Raw genomic sequence first — 16,990 nt, forward strand, 5'->3', positions numbered from 1 at the left:
ATGTTTCACATGCACAGATCCTGTTCTAAAATTTAAAATAAAACCTCCTGATCTATTCACTCTAACCCCAAAAACACATTTACGTTGACTACACACAAAAAAATTCTAATTAATTTCAACTTGGATCACATTTCTATCAAACAGTCAGATAAGGAGGCTAGAAGAAGTCGATCTAAGTCAGTTTCTCTGGAGCTAAAACTGAAAATGAGTGATTGACCAGCTACAGCAGGAGGACGATCAGTTAACTGTGATGGATGGGACTTTGGGTATAAAATTTACTGTTTGCCTTTGTTTTCCTTTCTACAGACGTTCAGTCGATCTGATCCTCTGTCCGCTCTGGTGGTTAGCATTTAGCAAAGTCAACATGCTCACAAAAGATGGAGAAAACAATGAAAATATGATTGAGGTTGTGACAAACTGGACTTTTGCTTTCAGATCTGAGCTTTTTAAACTGACTCTGGTCTGCATTCTGCTCCCATGTTTGCTGCTGCTTCTAAGATATAAAGAAAATATCAATTCTGATGGATTTCTGAAGCTGAAACTTTACAGGACTGTCAATATTTGACAAACTAATAATCATTTGAAAGCTTCTTGTTGCCACCTGATTCCATTTAAATTTACCTGACTACATGTGACTTCAATCCGTGATCTGAATTGGAAGTTTTGCTAAAATTACTAATTGTTTCCTTTAAGATATTAGTGATCTAAACTGACTCTGGTCTCACTTTTCGTCCATGTTTTCTGCTCCATCTTGAACATTAACCTAAGATCAACTCTGATTTCTGAAGCAAAATCTCTACAAGTGAGTCTTAATATCTGACAAACTGATACTCAGCTAAGCGTAAATTTGTTGACGCCACTAAACCTCGATTCGTGATCTGAATCTGGACTTTTGCTAAAACTGCAAATTAAAAACCTTTACCTTTCAGATCTCAGTGATCTAAACTGGCTCTGGTCTGCATTTTGCTTCCATGTTTTCTGTTCCATCTTGTATGTTGACAAAAGATCAACTGTGATCCTTTAACTAACTTATACTAAACTAATCGTAATCCTTGACTTGGTTGAAACCTCTTGATGCCGAAACGACAACATTTGACCTTGATTTGTGAGCCGAACCCAGAGTTTTGCTAATATTCCTAAATGCTAGCTTCAGCAACTAACTTGTTCCTATGACAGTCAATGGAAACGATGATGGAGAAAACTATGAAATAAGTCCAGTGTGATGAGTTTCTGAAGCTGAATCTCTACATGATGTTAGTATCTGACAGCCTGACGCTGTGGAACCTCTGACTCAGTATGAAGCTCCAGATGTGGAGAAACATCCTCCAGTCGTGATCTAAACACGATCCGACATGTCCGACGGTGAATCAAAGCCACACCTGAACACACCCACCTGATCTCCTCCGTCCATCACCTCCTCCATCCCTCCCCATCCACCCCACCCTTCCTCCTCACCGTGCACTCCATCTCTTCTGGCTCTGGTTTGATCTGTACAGAGGGCATGTCTTTCTCCTCCTCCTCCTCCTCTTCTTCTCCTTCCTCCTTCACCCTCACCGGCTCCTCCGTCGTCACTTCCTGCAGCTCCTCCTCCTCCTCCCCCTGCCGAGGCCTGGTCGCCGGCTCCTCTTTCTCCTTCTTCTCCTCCTCTTCCTGGGCCGAAGGAGGAGGCGATGGCGATGACGGCGGCGGCGTTTGCTGCTGGGTGGAGGCGCTCTGCTTGGCCGGGCTCCTCTGCTTCTTCCGGGCGCTCACAGCACTCTTCTTCTGCTTTGGAGTCGACTGGCACTGAGGAGGAGGAGGAGAAGGAGAAGGAGAGGTTAGAAGGATCATAAAGAGAAAGAAGGTGGTGAAGGGGGGAGGAGAGGAGGTGATAAGGGGGAAGGAAAGGGGGGATGGGGAGGAACAGCAGAGAAGGAGGAAGAAGGTGAGAAACAAAAAACTTCCAGGAGAGAAAGGAGAAAGGAAAGAAGTTGTTCTTAAGAGGAATTAAGAAATAAGGAAGAGGAAGGAAGGAGTTTGGAGGAAACAATTAAAAAAAAAACCTAGAAGAATTACCTCAACTCTAAAAGCCCGAAATCTGCCAGAAGAGGGGGCAAAAACACACACTAACACACTGTTTTAGTCAATGAATAAATAAAAAAAGCAGAAAGAGATAGAGAGTTAAAGTAGGGGACAGACAGAGGAGGCAGAGAGACAAAGGCCTAATCCTGAGGCAGCCACTGAGGGAATGAGAACGAAAGAGAAATGAGAGTGAGACACAGGGAGGAGTAGCCGTGAGATGACCCCTCCCTCCCTTTCAGCTCAGCCAGGCCGACACACCCTTTTCTGGAAGCCGAGCGAGAGACACAAACACCCAGAGAAAGAAAGAGAGAGAGAGAGAGAGAGAGGAGTGCCAGGCAGTAAATGCAACACACCAACACACCCCTCCACCTCTTTTCTGCCTCCGTTTGCTCCACGATTCCACTCTCAATCTGAATAATCATCAGAAAACTATCCAGGAACTTAAGCAGAGTTTGTGGTTTTTTTCTCCAGATGTAAATCATCTACTGGAAAGGGTTACTTCACATCCCAACATAAGTTGACCTACATATTTTAGGAGCTTCAGGGGGAGGTATATATTCAATAGGCCATAATTTTAACACTTTTCTTTCATGAATGCACAGTTCTACTCTTTTTTATTTAGATGTTTAGGTAAATACCAGAGGAAAACAGGCAGCCGTGCAAGAATTTTAGTCTTTTTTTTTTTTTTTTTTTAATAAAATGGGATTAGATTTGAGGTAATAAATCCAAACTATAATGACGATACTAATAGTGGCTAAAGTATGGTTTAATAGCATAACAAATAAGAGACAAATATATGTATGAAGTCATTACTGATAATATAAAAAAGAGAACAAAAGAAAATCCTCAAATTGCTTAAAAACTTGCATTCTTTTGAGTAACTGATGAACTGACTGATCAATGGTATGATTTAGAGTTACATCTATGATATTATAGAGCAGAAAAGGATGATTTTCAGTTTGAAAAAATCATAAAACATAACTTGGATACACAGAAATGAGCTTTTAGGGGCGTAATCAATGGCCGGAGAGAGACTTTAAAGCTGCAGAATGAATTTTCCAACCGTATTCTCTTAAAAAAACTGAAAAACAATCCATTGAAACACAAGAAAAATGAAACCTAATCTATATATTTTAATGATTTTCTTTGTTGCCTCAAAGATAACTCTGTTAAATGAGTGGAAACATGCTGCATCAGTCATAAAGTTTGGGCAAAATACAAGAAATGTTCATAATATCATTTCAAAATAAAAGCTTTGACAGGCGTTAACACAGAGCAGTTTCTCTGTTAAATAATTAATGTGTTGAACCAAATTTTAATGCTAGAACCAACAGGGCTACACATTTTAAACCTGGAGCATCAGTAGTTTTCCCGTGAAATGTTTAAATTCTTGTTGGCAGAAAAAAATAAGAACAAGACAAAAACAGAGGGATATTATAATATTTAAAAATTACAAAAATAACAGCAAATAGCTGGAGAAAAGTGATATTTTTAGCTGATTTAAATACAGTAAAACATGATAAAAGAACATATTACAACTTCTAAAATACAGATTTGAATGGACATTGTTTACAATGTGGGACTATTTTATTTTATGTGGTTGTTTATTTCAGGTAAGATTGAAATGCATGTTTTTCATGTGATTTTTACGAATTATTACCTGTAACTTAACAGAAGAGGGAAAATATAAAAAAGAGCAATTTTTAAAAAAGATTATGCAGCAAAAATCTGCAAAATAACAACATTTTTGATTATTTAAATACAGTAAAATAATGTAATTTTACAGTCAAAAGAATGAATTACCATTCATGGAAATACAGATTTTTGATAATGACATTATTTTTTAATTAAAAAAACTCACTAAAATAGCATGAAATGATTTAATTCATCTTTATAATTTTATTAATCTATTTTCTACTAATTATAGCACTTTTAAAACTACATTCCTGACATCTTTACATAACTAAATTCTGTCTTTTACAAGCCTCCTTGTGCAGGAATTCTGATGAAACGCCTGCAGCGTGCGGCGCCCTTTGAGGCATCTAAAGGAAAAGTTTTCTCAGATATTAACTATAAAACATCAGCAGCATTCGGTCATAGTGTGAAAAATGTGGTTCAGTCAGCTGCAGCACTTTTGAATTTTTTTTTTTTAACCAGAAAACTTTCACACAACTGCAGATTTACGAGCAAACGCCTGCGGTTAAAACGCAGAAAATCCGAGACATTTGCATGTTGTTCTGCGATATAATTACAAATTTGAGCTGTTGGTGTTTGTGGCTTTTTTACAGTCGTCCTGATGCCTGTTTGTGTTTCCTGCCGTTGTTGTGTGTTTTGTGGAGCTCGTGGAGCAGGGAGTGTGTTTAGGCCGGCATGTGAGCGGCCCCAGTGGATTCCACAGCGAGGTGGGGCCCCTGGGTGTGGCCCCCAGCGACACCACCTCCCACCCACTCACACACACACACACACACACACACACACACACAGAGGACACACACTGGTCTCTGAGTCCCACTGTGAGGGAACAGAGCCCCCTCTGTGTCTCCAAACAAAGGTAAAGGCAGCTCCATGCCTCACCTTCCTCCCCCCGACACACACAGACACACACACAGACACACACAGACTCACACACAGACACACACAGACTCATACGCAGACACACACACAGACACACACAGACTCACACACAGACACACACAGACTCATACGCAGACACACACACAGACACACACAGACTCACACAGACTCACACGCAGACACACACAGACTCACACACAGACTCACACACAGACACACACAGACTCACACACAGACTCACACACAGACTCACACACAGACTCACACACAGACACACACAGACACACAGACTCACACACTTTATGTGTCCAATATGTGGGATGAGCTTTTATTTTGAAGGTTCCTGTTTAACACTGGAGCCAGACAGTCAGATAATATACTGTTTGTATTGTTGCCACGGTGATCAATGCTAACTGTAACCGCTGTTTAGTGATTTTGTGTGGTTTTGTCAGGTTTTCGTTGTTTTGTGTTTCATTTCTGTCGTTTTGTTTCATTTCTTATTCTTATTTGTGTCATTTTGTGTCGTTTTTGTCGTTCTGTTTCTTTTGTGTCTTTTTGTCTCGTTTTCTTTTGTCTTGTGTTGTTCGTGTCCTGTTCTTGTTGTTGTTTCTTTTATGTCTTTTTGTGTATGTTTTTGTCACTGAGTGTTTCTTGTGTCATTTTGTGGCATTATTAGAAGCATCCATCCACCTCCACCTCCATTCTTCAATAAAATTTCTGTTCACTTTTTGGGAGTTTTTTCTACATTTTGTTTGTAAAAAAGCCTCGTCATCATCTTTTCTCTTCTGTGACTGGCCACTTCTCACCTGCCATTTATTCTGTACCGTGAATAAAAACTGCTCTCCTCTAAGAATCAAGCCATGAATGAAATCACACATTCATAAATTCACCAGACAGAGAAAAGTAAACAGCTGCTTGCCTCAAGAAGCCAAATCATTCTGGTCCTAAACACTTTATTCTAACATTTAAGGTGCTTGTGGGAGATTTTCTTACAGGCCAAAACAAAATAGAGTGTATTATTCCACTGAATGTGAGCTTCAGCGGTGAAAGTACGCTTGTTGACGTTTTGCACATGAATGTCGGAGCGTCTCGAGGAGGGAGGATTTGTTTTTGTCTGCTGGAAAATACTGAAGGCTGCAGACGGATCGGCTGAAGGGCAAAACTCTGCAAGTCAAACACACTTTAACTAAACCAAATAAAACCTTTAATAAACCCTTTTCCAACAAGTCCTGTCCTTCTCCTTATTCTAGCATTTATTCAAGGTAAACTGAACCTTTATTAAGAGTTGTACTATAGGAAATAAATAAATACGTAAATTTATAAGATAATTTACACCAAACAGCTGATTAGTTATAATGGTTTGTAAAAAAAAAACAATAACAAAAAACTGTGAAAATATATCAGAAAGAGTTCTAGAACAACATTTAAAAACCTTGGAAAACTGAAACACAAAAAACCCCACACATTTATTATATATATTTCAGCTGATATAAAAAATTAAAATAGTGTAATTTTACAGTCCATACATCATTAAAGAAGGAATAAAAATTTGTAATAAAAATGATAATAATAATATTATTTGTGGTCACATATTGTAAAATGATTAATTCTGCTTTATAAAATTGCAGGTTTATGATGTGGACATTATTTAGTTCAGTTTTGGCCTGTTTGTTTTTTAATAGTTATACTTTATTCTGTGATTTCACCAGATATTACCTGCAATTTAACAAAATAGGAAAATTTGGTAAAATAAGAATTAAATAAAATGACAGAGAAATGTTGTAAAAGAACAAACTACCATTTATTAAAAAACTGATTTCTCATGTAGAAATTATTTACAGCATCTGTCTTTTTTCTTTAACAGTTAAAATTGAATTAATACTTTTTTCTGTGATTTTACAGCAAAATTGTGAAAAGAAAATCTGCAAAATAAAAGTGAACTGTTGAAAAAATAGTTTAGTGTCTCAGTGTGGATACGATACAGTCAAGAAACACTGGAAAATGTGATTGTGGGTTTATCATAGAGTAGATTCAGAGAATAACCACAGATTAGGTTAAAACTTTGACCTCTTGGTGGCGTCAAACAGAAAAAGTTCAGCGACTAACAGATGTTCCAACAGCATCTCACAGCGGTCCGGATAGAACTCACTGAGATTCTTCTTTTTCTTTTGTGTCTCACATTTTGTGCCTTATTTTTGTTGTTTTGTCTCATTCATGTTGTTTTGTGTCTTGTTTTTGTCGTTTTGTGTGTCCTTTGCGTCTCATTTCTGTCATTTTGTGCCTCATTTTTCTTCTGTCTCTTGTTCTTTTTTTTCTTGTTTTTGTAGTTTTGTGTCTCATTTGTGTCGTTCTGTGTCTCGTTTGTGTTGCTCTGTATCGTATCTGATTCTCGTTTTTGTCATTTTGTGTCTCTTTTTATAACTTTGTTTCTTTTTTGTCAGTTTGGATTTCATTTTTCTCTTCTATTTCACTTGTCTCATTTTTTGTGTCATTTTGTGTCTTGTTTATGTTGTTTTTTGTCTCATTTGTGCAGTTTTGTCCATTTTTTATTGTTTTCTATCTTCTTTGATTCTTATTTTGGTCATTTTGTGTCTCTTTTTATCATTTTGTTTCTTTTGTGTCTCATTTGTGTAGTTTTGTCTCATTTTTATTCGTCTTTGTGTCATTTTGTGTCTCGTTCTTGTCTTTTTTTGTCTCATTGGTGCAGTTTGGTCTATTTTTTTGTTGTTTTGTATCTTATTTGATTTTCGTTTTTGTCATTCTGTTTCTTTTGTGTCTTTTTGTCTTGTTTGTGTTGTTCTGTTTTTGTCGTTTAGTCTTAAAGCTTTGATTTTTCTGATTCTAAATGACCTGTTCCTACACATGCATGCTGCACACCCAGTTAATCACTAATCTGTTGGAAAGAATTGGTGTGGAAGGGCTCGGTGCTGCAACCAGACCTGGATCAAACCCGATTTACAAATAATTCCCCGGCATTTGTTTCAATGCAATCTGGAGCTCCAGCTGGGTGGAGTTCAGCCTCCAGGACAGCTCAGCATACGAGCAGCAAATCACACAAAAAAAAACACAACTCAGACTCTCCCAAGAGGAAGCCCGAACTTCCAACGGTGCTCAACAACAAAAACAAGACAAAATATTACAAAAATGAGACACAAAACGACAAAAGAACAATGAACAATCTAGTATTTTACTTTATGATCAAAACAACTTGTCATGGTCTAGAAATGATTTTAAATTTATAGTTTTACTAATTTACAATCTGCAGTTAATGTCTTCTCTGTAATTTTTCCACTGTGAGGGCCGGATTGGACCCTCTGGAGGACCGCTTTTGGCCCACGGGCTTCATGTTGGACACCCCTGGTCTAGACTGTTGTATCACCTACGATATGTTCAGGCTTCAACAAATCACACCTGGTTTGCCGCTCCAAATGGAAGGGAGCAAACGCAGAGGATCTGTTTTTTGTAAATCCGACTTGATCCGCATCTGGTCGGAGGACGAGGCGGTGGAACGGGAAAAGCTCACCGAGGAGCTGCACTAACCAGGAGTGATAGTGTGTGAGAGTGTGTGTAAATGAGGAGTGACGTGTGTGTGTGTGTTCAACACCGGAGGAGGGGTCCCACTGTGGAGTTCCTGGAATAAGAAGGGTGGGGTGGGTGTGACCTCGGCAGCCTCTGATCCCACCACAGGAAGTCGCGGTGGGGGCGTGGAAGAGGAAGAGGACGAGGAGGACTGGAAAACAGACAGGCTGATGCTTTTTTCTTTTCCTACACACGCCGTGACACTCTGGAGCTGAGAAATGAACCTTTCAGTGACCAGAGCCACATCTTACCCTCCTGTTGTCCTCATTTATGGCCACCAAAAATATTGTTTCCTTGTCTGAAAAAAATACAAAAATTCAGCAAAAAAATTCCCCAAATTTCTGAAAATTTGCAAAACCTTCAGGAAGAAAATTCCAATAATTCCTTCAAAGTTTCATTTTTTTTAAAAATCCCCCAAATTTGGCAAGAAAATTCTTGTAAATATTTTCAAAAAATGAATAAAAATCTTCCAAAAAATCCTAAAAATATCTAAAATGATTCCATATATATCAGTAAAACTTCTAATATTTTATCTAAGAACATTCACATAAAAAATCAACCAAAATGGATTTTGGTTGATTTTTTTGTGAATGTTCTTAAGAAACATTTTTAACATTTCTTTTTCCCACCAAAAAATGTTCAAAGATTTCCCAAAAATGTTGAAAATGTGGACATCAGAAGTTTTACTGTGAAAATATTTTTTTTTTCACATTTTCAAACTTTAAAATGGATCAATTTTGACCCACAGGACGACACGAGGGTGAAAAGATGTTGAGATCCAGCTGCATTTGAGTCCATACCAGCACTCAGAGAATGCAGTATTCAGCCAAGGATGCTCAGTCTTTGTATAATTTACCACTATATATGTACAATACACCTGTACTATACTATATATGTACAATACACCTGTACTATACTATATATGTACAATACACCTGTACTATACTATATATGTACAATGCCGCTATACTATACTATATCCTGTATGTGTCCAGGACGGTTATTTCTGTTGCACAGCGCGCTCACTTCTGCTTTTGATGCTGTAACGTGCATGCTTAGTGCAGAATCCAATTAGTTGATTAATCGCCAGAAGAATTGATAGAATACTCGATTACTAAAATAATGGATAGCTGTAGCCCTACACTGAACAAAACTGGAGTTCTCTGGATAGTTTCCATAATCGTGGAACAGGAAGCAGTCTGAAGGGTCACTGTGGCTTCTGGAAATTTATCATTAATCAAAATATATTGATGATGAGAACAATCACTAGTTGCAGGTTTAAAATCCCCCTCAGACGACATCAGGCCAGAACTGTTCTGGAAAGGACAATCATTCTGCAGCTGCCCACCAGAGGATCCATCTCTGCTTCAAACAGGCCGATCTGAACATTTTTAAAAGTCTATTTTTACCCGCTGAAGGCTGACTGAGCGTGAACTGAACGCTCTGTTTCATCCTCGTAGATCCCACACATTCACACCCGCTCAGAACAAGCAGTCTGTTAGCAGCGAGCTGAGGGAACGTTCTCATTCTGTGACCTGGTCTGGAGGCCTGGAACACACTGGATCTGATGCATGAACCCTCCTGTTGTCCTCATTTATGGGCACCAAAAAATATTGTTCCCTCGTCTGAAAAAATCCAAAAATTCAGCAAAAAAATTCCCCAAATTTATAAAAATTAGCAAAATCTTCAGGAAATTCCTTAAAAGTTTCCTTTAAAAGTTAAATTTTTTTTAAAAAAATCCCCAAATTTGGTAAGAAATAAAAATGTAAAAAATAAAAACATGAAAATTGAAAATATTTTCAGAAAATGAATAAAAATTTTCCCCAAAAAATCCTAAAAACATCTAAAGTGATTCCATATATATCAGTAAAACTTCTAATATTTTCATGGAACAGCTCGCCCACTTCCTGATCTCGATGGCCTCCATAACCCTCCTATTGTCCTCACTTACGGGCACCAAAAAATATTGTTTCCTTGTCTGAAAAAATCCCAAAAAATCTGCAAAAAAATTTCCCAGATTTCTGAAAATTTGCAAAACCTTCAGGAACAAAATTCCAATAATTCCTTAAAAGGTTCCCTTAAAAGTTTCATGTAAAAAAATCCCCCAAATTTGGCAAGATATTATTTTCAAAAAGTGAGTAAAAATCTTCCAAAAAATCCTAAAAATATCTAAAGTGATTACATAAATATCAGTAAAACTTCTAATATTTTTTAAGAACATTCACATAAAAATCAACCAAAATCCAGCAAAATTCGCTGGATTTTGATTGATTTTTTTCTGAATGTTCTTAAAGAAACATTTTTTTTTTTAAACATTTCTTTTTTTCCACCAAAAAATGTTGAAAATGTGGAAGTTTTCACTGTGAAAATATATTTTTTTTTCCACATTTTCAAACTTTAAAATGGGTCAATTTGACCCGCAGAACGACATGAGGGTTAGGATCGTCTAGAAACACAACAGTAAATGAGTCATTTCTCTGATGTGAGGCAGCGACAGCAGAAGGCAGTGTGATGGAGGCCTGACAGGAATGCTCTGTAGCATTTCCACTGCCACATATAAGAATACACTAAGAGAAATAAGGGCAAGCAGCAGGGTTAGTGTCATCATCTCCTCCTCTCACCTCATTTTAATGCAGTTTTTGCACTCATGCAGTCATCTAACATCTGAAACTACCAGATATGTGAAAGAAGACACCCGTACTGTGTGTTTAAACACAACCAAGTCATCTTAGAAATAGTTGATTTATTAGATGTGCTGCTTTACTACCATGTCAGACTGTATTGTTAAATTAAATCCTCTTTGGAGAACCTCTATTCTCAGTGCTAGAAGGCTAAAGCAGAGAATTTTTCTCAAAAATCGACATTTGTATGGTCCAAAACAGCGATATGAAATAACAGAGCTGTGACACAAAGCTAAATCTCTCGTTTCTATTGTAAACATGAACGTATCTGTGTGATATTATAAAGTTACCTCACAGCGCTGTGTTACAGAAACTTTCAAGGATTATAAAAATCCTTCAAAACTCATTTGCCTTCACCGCTGCCGAAATTAGCTTCGTCTATTTAAGTCTAGTAATGAAACAATAACTGATGAATCATCCGTTTTCTGGTTCAAGCATCTCACATGTGAGGATTTGCAGCTTCTAGGTTTTTTTTTTAATCATGTTGGAAGTGGAGCATCGATCCAAAACAGACAATCTGACTGAAAGTTCGCCTTTCTTTGGACTTTGTTTTTCTCTGAAACAACTCGTTAGGTGCTTCTAAGTTCATGGAAATGGCTAAATCTCTGCTTCTTTGTTGTTCTCTCAGTTTGTGCATCCAGCCAACATGTTGTCAGATCAGATCCAACTTTACTGTTGTTGCACAAGAAATAAGACGACCAAATGCTGTTTGGCATCCAAGCAGGAGTGCAGAAGCGTAGAACCCTTTTAAAACATGCACTTCTTTCAAACATCTGAACAATCTGCCGACTTCTGAATGTCTGAACGAGCATCCTGGACACTTTTCTATAAAAACTGCAGCAGCAATGCTACTAGACTGGACGAATGACATTTAGACACTGAACACATCATAAGTCTGACCTAAGAGCTGCGACTTCCCTTTAGCGTGACTGAAACTAAAACTTATTTTCCTGGACTCTTGAGCAAAATGCAAACACAACAATGTCTGGAAACTGATTTGATGAAAAGATCAGGGAGCTGCTCTGCCTTTGCATCAAGGACGAGATCTTAAAGCAAAATTCACGCACTTAAACGTCACATGATGCACTGTCCAGCCTTGAAAATATGTTCTCCATGTATGTGTCATTGTTGAGGGTATTTCTGAGGGGAACTATGAGGAACATTCATGTAAAATTCATCTGCGACATCCTTTTGTGACTGAAACGGACTGAATGTGGAATTTATTTCTTCTCATTTACATATTTCTTCCTATTCTGACTTACTTAAGGCTCATAAAAACTTCATGCTGACCTGTGCTCATTCCCAAGCTGCTGCACCGTGGCGACAAAACCATCAGAATTCAACATTTTACAGCTAAGAAACAGCATTTTTCAGAGACTAGAACACTCACAACCAGAAGATGATGCAAAAATAACCGTCATGTGAACGCAGCAGGACCCAGAGTGAAATAAAAACAGTTGCTTGGTGTATTTTTTACAGTGTGCTTGAGCGAGAGAGGGTGGGACGGAGAGACTATCTGGGTCAGTGCTCTCCTCGCTGTCACTGCTGCCTCTCTACAAAGCCCCCGGCCCTGGGAGCGTGTGCATGTGTGTGCATGTGTGTGTGTGTGTGTTGGTGCATGCGTGTGTGTGTTGGTGCATGCGTGTGTGTGTTGGTGCATGCGTGTGTGTGTTGGTGCATGTGTGTGTGTGTTGGTGCATGCGTGTGTGTGTGTGTTGGTGCATGTGTGTGTGTGTTGGTGCATGCGTGTGTGTGTTGGTGCATGCGTGTGTGTGTTGGTGCATGTGTGTGTGTGTTGGTGCATGCGTGTGTGTGTGTGTTGGTGCATGTGTGTGTGTGTTGGTGCATGCGTGTGTGTGTGTGTGTGTGTGTTGGTGCATGTGTGTGTGTGTGTGTTGGTGCGTGTGTGTGTTGGTGCATGCGTGTGTGTGTTGGTGCATGCGTGTGTGTGTTGGTGCATGCGTGTGTGTGTTGGTGCATGCGTGTGTGTGTGTGTGTGTGTGTGTGTGTGTGTGTGTGTGTGTGTGTGTGTGTGTGTGTGTGTGTGTGTGTGTGTGTGTGTTGGTGCATGCGTGCGTGTGTGTGTAGGTGTGTGTGTGTTGGTGCATGCATGCGTGTGTGTGTGTTGGTGCATGCGTGCGTGTGTGTGTAGGTGTGTGTGTGTTGGTGCATGCATGCATGCGTGTGTGTGTGTGTGTGTGTGTGTGTGTGTGTGTGTGTTGGGTGGGAGGTGGGGGATTGCCCCGCTCGGCTGTTCGTGCACCCACAGGGTCCACACATGCACACATACATGGTTCACGCCTGGTTATGTCCACACCCATGAACGCACACAACCGCTTCCAAACAGAAACACACACATTTAACGACACACACGACATCCAGGGAGGACAACTTGGCTCCAGTTTTGTGTTTCTGCAGCAGCTTCGGTTCCTGCTGTCATCTGATGTCACAGAACGGGGAGAATAAATAAGCAAAATAAAAAGTAGAGGCAGAAGTTGTTTTTCTCCTTGTTTCCCTGTCGTAATGCCTGCTGGCTCATACCACTGAGGGTTCAGCGTGAGTTCACTCCACGTCCTCTTGACACGCTGTCAATAGAACTCACACATGAAACCGTAATTTGTCACTGAACTGAATGCAAAAGCAGAAAAACCCGGCATATAGAGTCATAGCAGGAGGTTTAAGGATCTACGGCGTCTTCTGGAGACAAAAACAAAGGGACAAAGTGGCAGATTGACCGATAATGTCGACACAGAGAGGTTTAATTAAGTTCTGACTTTCTGCTTCTGAAGGTGTTGAATCCTCGGTGGCGATATTCCAAGACAGAGAAACATTAATTCCAATGAAAAGCCTCCAGGCTTTAGCAGTTTTGGCTTCAGTGTGTATGAATGGCACATAATAACATCCTAAAGTGATAAATCTGTGGATGTTCTCAGTCATCCAGGTCATGATAAGTCTCAAGCAAGCATAAGTTATGGCAACTGGACTAACCTCGTGTGAGTCGAAAACGTTTCACCTCTCATCCAAGAGGCTTCTTCAGTTCTGAAAGCCTGGTGGGGAGTACCAGATATTTATCCACCAGGAGGGTGGTGGCAAAAACAAGTGATGCTAAGTGATTTTAAAAGAGGTATCTTTTGGGCATTTCCTGCTTTTATTGGAGGGAACTGGAAGATTCGTTCTTTCTTTTTGCACCTACTGGTTCAGGATTGTTTGTGACGCTCCATAAATGATCTCCCTGGTTACAGTGAAGTAAAGAAGAGCGTCTTCTTACGACCACAAAGCATCACATGACCTGTAAATTCAGTTTGGCCACGGCGTCCAGCACTGCACAGCCTGGAGCCGTTCCTGGTTTCTTGGAAGTCAGCGGTTTGGTTTGAATATCGGTTTGAAACAAAGCAGCTAGAAGGAATTCATCAGCAGCCCAACGAAGCCGGTTGGAGCAGGAAGTGGTTCCTAAACGCTCGTATGAGTGTCACAAATCAGTTTAATCAAACATGTAATAATAAACTCATAAACTGCTCATCACTCATATAATTGACTCCCCTGTCACTGCTATGTAGAGCCGTCTGTCCGGCTCTGCTTGTGGGAATGTTTCAGTCAGAAAAACATCACTGAGGGTCAAATAGAAGACTTAGGCGGAACAAAGCTTCCATTTTGGGGGTAATCGAAACATTATCGATGCATCACAATGTGAGCGAGTGCAATACTTGAACTGCAACAGCTGCAGCTTTGTGATAAAAGGTAAAATATGTCATGAAATGCAGACATAAATGCAGCATTGTGACGCTACAGAGATGCCAAGGGGCTTGTTTGGTGCAAACTACAGGAAAAATCCCCAATTTTAATCTTAGTGGAGAAAAAAATGCAAAAAAATGACAATGTGAGCTAAAATCAAGAGTCAAATCACAATATGTGTCAAAAATAATTGCAATATGATGATTTTTCATGTTGTTCAGTTCTACTTCTAGTCCTGGAAATCAGCAAGCTGTGACTGAAAAGTAGGAACAATTTAACATTAAAGAAATCTTTTTATGAAGACAAAATGCTGCATGAATAATTTGAGAGGATAAAATGAGAAGATAGCAGCAGGTGATGATGATACACCGTCAGATGGTGAAGACTTTTTGCATCAATGTGTCTTATTCTTTTTTTTTAAAATCAAAACTCCAAACTCAGATTGTTCAGATCTTAAGTTCAGGTCAAACAGCTGATTTCCCTCCTCTGTATCTGCACATAAATCTTACAAAAGGTCAGCACTACTCTAGAAATTATGTTCAGAAATTCTTCCAGAAAATTTCCTTCAATCTTCTGAGAATAAAATGAGAAACAAGTAAATTAAATCTATCATTTGTCATCTGTGTGAATCCAGTATTCAGACATATTCCTGCTCCATAAATGCCTCTGATGAAGCCAATCCACAGAATGTAGGAACTATTTTTATTTAGTCTGGGATTGTTGGTGTCGTGGAGTTTAGCTCCTCTGTTTCCGTTGATGATTGCATGCCTTTAGATTGCAGTCAGGTGTTGAATTAGAGAACTCTGGGATAAACAAAAAAGTTTATTTCTGACTTAAGACAACTTCTAATTGAATTATTTTCAACCAACAAACCACAATGAGTTGGAGAAAAATAGATTTTCCTCTTCAAAGATATTTTTAATGACTTAATGACTGGTAGAATAAATAAAAGACTTTAAGCTGATTACACAGAAAAATTAACTTATTCCAACTAGTTCTAAAAAATTTTATTAAAGGAAATTTTATGTGTTAATGTACTTAATTTATTTCATTAAAGAACACAAGTTTTTAAGTTGACTTTATAAATTTGCTCCAGTTAGATTTTTTTCTTTTTTGGGTCTTTTTTTGTAGCAGATTTAAAGAAATAAATTAACCCCACAGCAGAACTGTTGGTAATCAGCTTTTTTATCTTTATTATTATTATTATTATTATTATTATTATTTTGAGCTGCAATTGCAAGTGATGCCTAAACTAAATACACAAGTTCACCAATTTCATTGGTTTAGTGGAAACTATTTGCAAATGTTGAAACTTCAAACCAATTTCATGAAGCTATCTCACCTCGAATTTAATTTTCGATCAGCTAACGCAGAAATTTGACTTTAAATTACAAACAATACATAGTTGATGCAAAGTTATCATGCCGACCAAACTTGTTTGTGACTTAAAAGGTTTATCTAACTAAACAAATTAGAATTTTTATCTTGCAATTATGCATTTTGACATGAATCGGTCCCTTTATTACCATTTTGAGTGTGTTAATCTGTTTGTACTCCTGTGTGTGATTACAGGACAGATTACTGTGTGCTATGAGAGCTTAACATTGATGCTTAACTGCTGAGGCAACTAGAAAGTGAAATAACGGCGCTGACATGCAGGACAAAGTGAAGTCTGACAGCGAGGAGAAGCTGGTGGAGGGCAGGGAGGTCAGTTCCCACTGCTTTCCAGCCGAGGATCCAAACGTTGCACAACTGCTGTAACTGGAGTCCCTAACACACAAACAAACGCCCCTCCTCATAAGGCCTCAGCCCCGAGCAGCAGCACCACTCCCTGTTAGGAAACCAGCCGCCCAGCAGAACCAAGGAAAACCCAACATCAGAGAGTGTTTTAAACCATCCGGGTCAGAAGCTGTAAGCTGCTTCACACACACCCGTTTCTCTCAGCCTCCCTCCCTATGGCTCGTTTTTTTTGTTTTTGTTTTTAATTCTTCTTCCTCTTGACCTCTCTGGCTTTCTGTTGCTGAGTGTGTGCAGAGATGGGTGGGGCTCGGTTAATAAGTGACACAGATGAGATGGGCAGTTGGGTGGAGGCCGGCTGGGTGCTAAAAGAGCCATGAGAGAAAAAACAATCTCTTGTAGTTCACACACAACAAAAGTTCTGAGCCGTGACAAGTCAAGTGAAGTTTTAGGGGATCATGTGTGTCACATGTGAGTTATAGACGCTAAAATGTTCATATCAGTTTGCAAACTATCTGTACTGGTTGTTCTGACATGTAGCATCTCTACATCAGAATGGGAACAACCAATGAGCACCAGGTTGGAAATGAGAATATGCAGAAGAGAGAAGAATCACAGAGCAGAAA

General features: G+C 39.0%; 1 protein-coding gene across 1 annotated transcript in view; it reads right to left on the reverse strand.

The window, feature by feature from the left end:
- The window catches only part of klf8 (Kruppel-like factor 8), a 114,638-nt gene that overhangs the window by 68,199 nt on the left and 29,449 nt on the right, over positions 1–16,990 (reverse strand). The window contains 1 exon segment of the mRNA XM_055017424.1: positions 1,456–1,785. Coding sequence (XP_054873399.1) covers positions 1,456–1,785 — 330 coding nt within the window.

Source organism: Amphiprion ocellaris, chromosome 14 (assembly GCF_022539595.1).
Source record: "Amphiprion ocellaris isolate individual 3 ecotype Okinawa chromosome 14, ASM2253959v1, whole genome shotgun sequence".
Classification (NCBI taxonomy): domain Eukaryota; kingdom Metazoa; phylum Chordata; class Actinopteri; family Pomacentridae; genus Amphiprion; species Amphiprion ocellaris.